Genomic DNA, 5,558 nt, shown 5'->3' with positions numbered 1-5,558 from the left:
CATATTGATATGTGTACCCAAAATCAGTATGTGTAAGTAAAAGTTACACATCTAATTAACATGTGTAACTTGCAGATACACATGCATCTGAATTATGTAACTAGGAGTTACACATGCATCTGACTTAGATATGTCAACATAAAATCAGCAAATCAAAAAGTGAGTTTTATCTTTTTGGTATGCAACGTCAATCTATTGCAGGTGTAAACTCCTGCTTCTTGAAGCTTCTTAATGTCTATCAGTTAGCATGTGTAACTAGTAGCTACACATCCATTTAGTTAGTGTACCTAAAAGTTACACATCTAATTAGCATGTGTAACTAGTAGCTACACATACTTTTAACTTCCAAGTTAACACACTCAGCAATTGATATGTAAAAAACAGATCAATCTTAGCTTGCCAAGTTAGAATCACGCATACGTCCATTATAAACTCCAGCATTAATCTCATCAAGCGCACACCATGGTATCTGCAGTGGATTTAAAAGTTACAAAGCATACCGCCACTAACTGATCATACACTAGTAAAACAGATGAAAGATGCTAACATTGTTCCTAAACAACATGAACTATGAAATGTACCAACCAATCAATGAAATTTTTTTATTGAAAACTGACAAAAGGACATACCAGCAGTATTGCTCTAAGACCCTTATACATACAAAAATTCATATGTAATCAGCAGTTACACATGCATATGGCATGTGTAATTGTTAGTTACATATGTAAGTCATTCGAATCTGCACAAGCCACGTCTGGATCCAATCCAATAACTACATGCCTAGCTTAAAACAAATTCAAAGGAAAGTATGTAACTACAAGGTGGAAGATTCATTCCATTCGGGAGCTACAAAATGGAATAACTTAACAAGATTAAACCATATCTGTATTTATACTTTTAAGATCAGAAATAAAATTGACGACACATTGCTACCTGGTCACAATCTACTGGCGTAAGTGGTTGCTTCCCAAAATTTTCCTTTCACATAAAAAATGCCAATATCAATACAGTTAGACCATGAATAGCTGATAATACCACAAAATAACTAAGTGAAGGAAACATAATCAATCAAAAATATAACCATACCTTATGTAATCTGACCCGAGCAAGTGATTCCTTGATAGAATTAACCTATTGTTGGGACTTATGTAATCAAAAATATAACCATACCTTATGTAATCAAAAATATAACCATACCTATGCTGGACTAACCTTGCAGTATCAAGAGAAATTTTCATTCGCAGGTGCCACGTGAGAGTCGTTCCATGAGAAGGTCCTGTAATGTCAATCAAAATAGTGTCAACCTTTACAAGTTTCAGTAATGTCTGACATAAAACAACATATAATAGTTATGCCGTGCAATTGAGTTTCTATAGATCCATTATGCATCAATTGGTAAAATATGAACTTCGTCTCGCCATAAATACAATAACCCAGTAGGGAAATTATAGTCGAATGTCAAATACTACTCAACGAATATACTTCATTCTGTAATTCGAATTCAGTCTAACATCAGAATGACCAAAAAATGAAAAAGAAAACTTTGCATTGATCTCTATAAATGAAGTTGAGTAAACCTTAAATTCAGTTTCTGCATCTTGTCTTTTGCAATTCAATCTCTTGAAAGATGCAATGAGATTGTCATCATCAATATGAGCTCTATAAACACATCCAAACCCACCCTTACCCAAAATATTAGTCTCATTAAACTTGTCAGTAAGAGACCAATACTACTTTTCAGAAAACGAGACAAATATATTTTCAACTTTAACACACTGAAATAGCATGTGTAATTGGCAGTTACACATCCAACTAGCATGTGTATCTAGCGGTTACACATCCAACTAGCTTGTGTAACTGGTATGTGTAATTTTTGGTTGCAAAGTTTGTTCATTTTAGCATGTGTAATTAGAAGTTACTTATGCATATGTCTAGTGTAATTCAGAGTTACACATGCATCATACTTGTGTAATTAGAAGTTACACAAGCATATAACATGTGTAACTTGAAGTTACACATATAAACTAGAAACTACACATTTATTTAATCTGTGTAACTTGAAGTTACACATCCACTTAACTTGTGTAACTAGAAGGTATGCAACAATATGGGTATTTCAGTAGAATTGTGGTTACCAAGGGATATTATTTCCAGGCATTTCCTCTTAGATTTACCGATGCCAGTGAACTTCTATCTGCAAATAAGAGACAAGACAAGTTAAAGATCACCATCATTTCACCTATGAATTTGTTTACTTCATAGTCTTCTCGATCTTCTCGAAATGAAACTGAAGTTTTCAGTTTTTGAGATTTATGAAAATATTTTTTGAATTCCATATTGAGATCTATCACTAATTATTTTGATCGAATTAAAATGATTGCAACAGAATAAATTTACTTGTTCAATAATTTCTGGTGATGAAGTCTTCTCGATCTTTCACTGCTGATGACTTTCTCGATCTTCTTTACCTCAGGAAGATGGACTCCAGGAATATTTGGGCGAGACCCCGAAAAGAACAATAACAAATTCATAGGAAACAACTCTAGAAGAAAAGAATCCATTGGAAAACTTGCAAACGCTCAATCAATCGACTCACTTTTGGATGAAGGTAGATGCATTCGACCACATGAACAGAACAACCAAAGTCAATATAGAACAGTGGCAGACCAAAGTGAGCAAGTGGTATTCCAACAATTCAAATAAAACCCATGTAACAGTAGCTCCACCAAGAACACTAGCTGAAATCTTCTTGTTCCTCCATAAGAAAACATCAGCAGCTGCAGCAGCAGAAAATTCACAACACATTAATCATAACGAGAAATCTAAGCATTCACAAATCAACCAACCAATTTTACTAAAATAATTCTGGGCCATATCGTAACAAAATAATTTCTCAACTCTCAAATTCAAAAAGACATGTAGGTGGACTGTAAAGTAAACAAATTGATATGTGAAGTAATGGTGATTTTTAACTTGTCTTATCAATTATTTGCAGAGGGAAGTTCACTGGCATCGGAAATGTGTTTGTTGGATAAGCTACATGTTATGTTTCGTTAGCTATTGCGGTAATTCTATTCTCTTATGATGATTGAAAAAGGAATATACAAATGCATGTCTTGAAGTTTACCTTCAACAAACTTGACTGTTTCAAATTTCAGTAACAATCTTGCTCAAACAAATAAGCTACATGTTCTGTGATTCTCATTACCTTAAGTCAATCTATACTTCTATACCTTCGCAAAAGATAATTTAATTCAATATAATCTTATAATGCTTGTCCATGAATGCAAGTTTCTGATTTTCAATTGCTAAGACATGAAGCAAAGTATATCTTCAGTGTTTCTGTTTTCAATTACTAGGACAATATTGACCAAATGAATTTTCAGAAAAATAAGGATCTTAATAACTATATACATTGTTTACGTGTACGTGTGGATTGCAGGGAGTGGTGGTGTTGATAATGATACCAACAAAGTGGTTAAGCAGATGAGGATGGTGTTTTCGAGTGAGCTTCAGGTAAACATGACTCCATAAAATTTGATTGTGATTTCCACATTTCTAGGTATCTATATATGTTGGCATATGGATGTCTAACTGCTAGTTATCTGAAACCTGTAACTAGCAGGATGTGTAACTGCTAGTTACACATCCTGGGATATAAAGTTTATGTTATGTATATTGCAAGTCCTTATGAAAAGGTATATCATGCATATTAAAATGACTAGATAACATTGTTCAACAGTTGCTTTATGTCCAGCTTGTTCTCAGTAAAGGACCATCATTCAGTTTGGATGATGATCTAGACAGTAACTACCAGGATGTGTAACTGCTAGTTACACATCCTGGGATATAAAGTTTATGTTATATAGCAAGTTCTTATAATACATCTATAACAAGCTTGGTAATACCCAAATTCACCTTCGTAAATCTAATCAGATCGACGAAATCAATCAGTTCAGCTACAAAGTGAGATACCGAGCAATATAGCTTCAATTTTTAACATGTTTAATATTTAATTGATTCATACATCCTAATCTAAGTATACAAAACAAGAAATTACAGCCACTTAAACATCGATAAGATCACAGACAAGCAAAACAAACTAAACATCTAGAATTGACATCAACTTTACATACAAACCCCAATCAAGTGCATCATGAAATTAACAGTAAAACAAATCATTATTCACCTCCAACATGCAACTAAGTCCATTAAAACCAGATCAGAAATTATTCCAAATCCAAACAAAATCAAACCAAATCTAGAACTTCAAGCTCAAAATTCAACCTCAAAACACCTAGATCAACCACCAAACTACCAAACAAATCTACAAAAAATCACAAAAAATCAGTAGTGAGATTCTTACGCTTTCCACCACCAAAGACATGATTAACAGGTTTCTTCGTTCCCAAGAGGCGATTAATAGCAGAATGAACACCTTTTGCTGATGAAGATTTAGGTACTGACTGATGTTTAACTTCCCTTTCATTATCAGAAACAGATGAAAACGATGATGATGAATCATGTGAATGAATCTTCTCTGATATCTTCTCCATCAACGATGAATGATTTTGACGAAATCTCCATTGAATCAAATCAATTCGCAAGGTGGAAAATGAATCTCAGAAAACCCTAGAAATGGTTTCTCCACAGACGAGAGAGAGGCAAGAGAGAGAAAGAAAATTTAGAAATGAAAATATCTACTGATTTTATTCTTGTTTAAATAGAAAAGGGTAAAGTTGTCATAGCGAAAAAAACATTTTCATTATGAAGCCCTAAAAATGAAAGTATTGGGCCTGGAAATATCAAAATATGAAAGTATGGAGTTGATAGTGGAGGATCCATTTTGTGGGGCTTCTAAATATTGAACCCATATAATAGGGTGGTTCTAGTATTTTTCACAAACAACAATAACCTCAAAAGCAAAAAATAAAAATTAAACCCTTTTATGATCCATTTTTCTTTCATGGATTAATTCGAGAAAAGATCAAACCCATCAAGTATTTTTTTTCTCAGATAAAATCATTTCACCCCTTCTTCCTTCAACACCATTAGATTCAATTTCACTCACATGATTTCCTCCACTAAATGAACCCTAAAGCTAAAATAGATACATACTGATATACAACATAATCACCAGCATAATCACCATTATATTCATCCATACACACAAGCATCAAATATATCAAAATCAGAGAAAATAATCAACTAATAAATCAGAAAATCCAAAATTGAATCATCCAAAACCTAATTAATCAATTGATTCAGTTCCATCTCAAAAAAAAATGTTCATAAACAATTTAACACAAACCCATATCTCGAATTTCATTTACAAAAAAACTTACATACACAATTTAAATCCCCAATTTTATTTTTGACCTCTTCTTCCTTTCATCAAATCATATTTAATAGAAACTTACATCATATTTAGTAAAGTCAAACCAAAATCGTCCACAAATCCTAGCTCACGATTACACTTCAAAACCTTTTACCATCAATAGCAGAATCAAACCAAAAGAAAACCCTAACTCAAAGATCTATAGAGAAAACGAGTTGTT

General features: G+C 32.9%; 1 protein-coding gene across 1 annotated transcript; it reads right to left on the bottom strand.

Moving 5' to 3' along the window:
* Window positions 1–1,469: 1,469 nt before the first annotated feature.
* LOC113354996 (reticulon-like protein B3) lies at window positions 1,470–5,165 on the bottom strand. Its single transcript, XM_026597882.1, has 6 exons — window positions 5,119–5,165; window positions 4,367–4,581; window positions 2,597–2,777; window positions 2,441–2,505; window positions 2,175–2,194; window positions 1,470–1,730 (listed from the first exon to the last, which is right to left on the bottom strand). The coding sequence occupies exons 1-6, from the start codon at window positions 5,163–5,165 to the stop codon at window positions 1,470–1,472; spliced, it is 789 nt and encodes a 262-aa protein (XP_026453667.1).
* Between the last annotated feature and the right edge of the window lie 393 nt (window positions 5,166–5,558).

This window comes from Papaver somniferum, chromosome 1 (genome assembly GCF_003573695.1).
Source record: "Papaver somniferum cultivar HN1 chromosome 1, ASM357369v1, whole genome shotgun sequence".
NCBI classification, from domain to species: Eukaryota; Viridiplantae; Streptophyta; class Magnoliopsida; order Ranunculales; family Papaveraceae; genus Papaver; species Papaver somniferum.
Note: the sequence above shows the minus strand (reverse complement) of the source record. Positions and strands in the feature narration are given on the sequence as shown.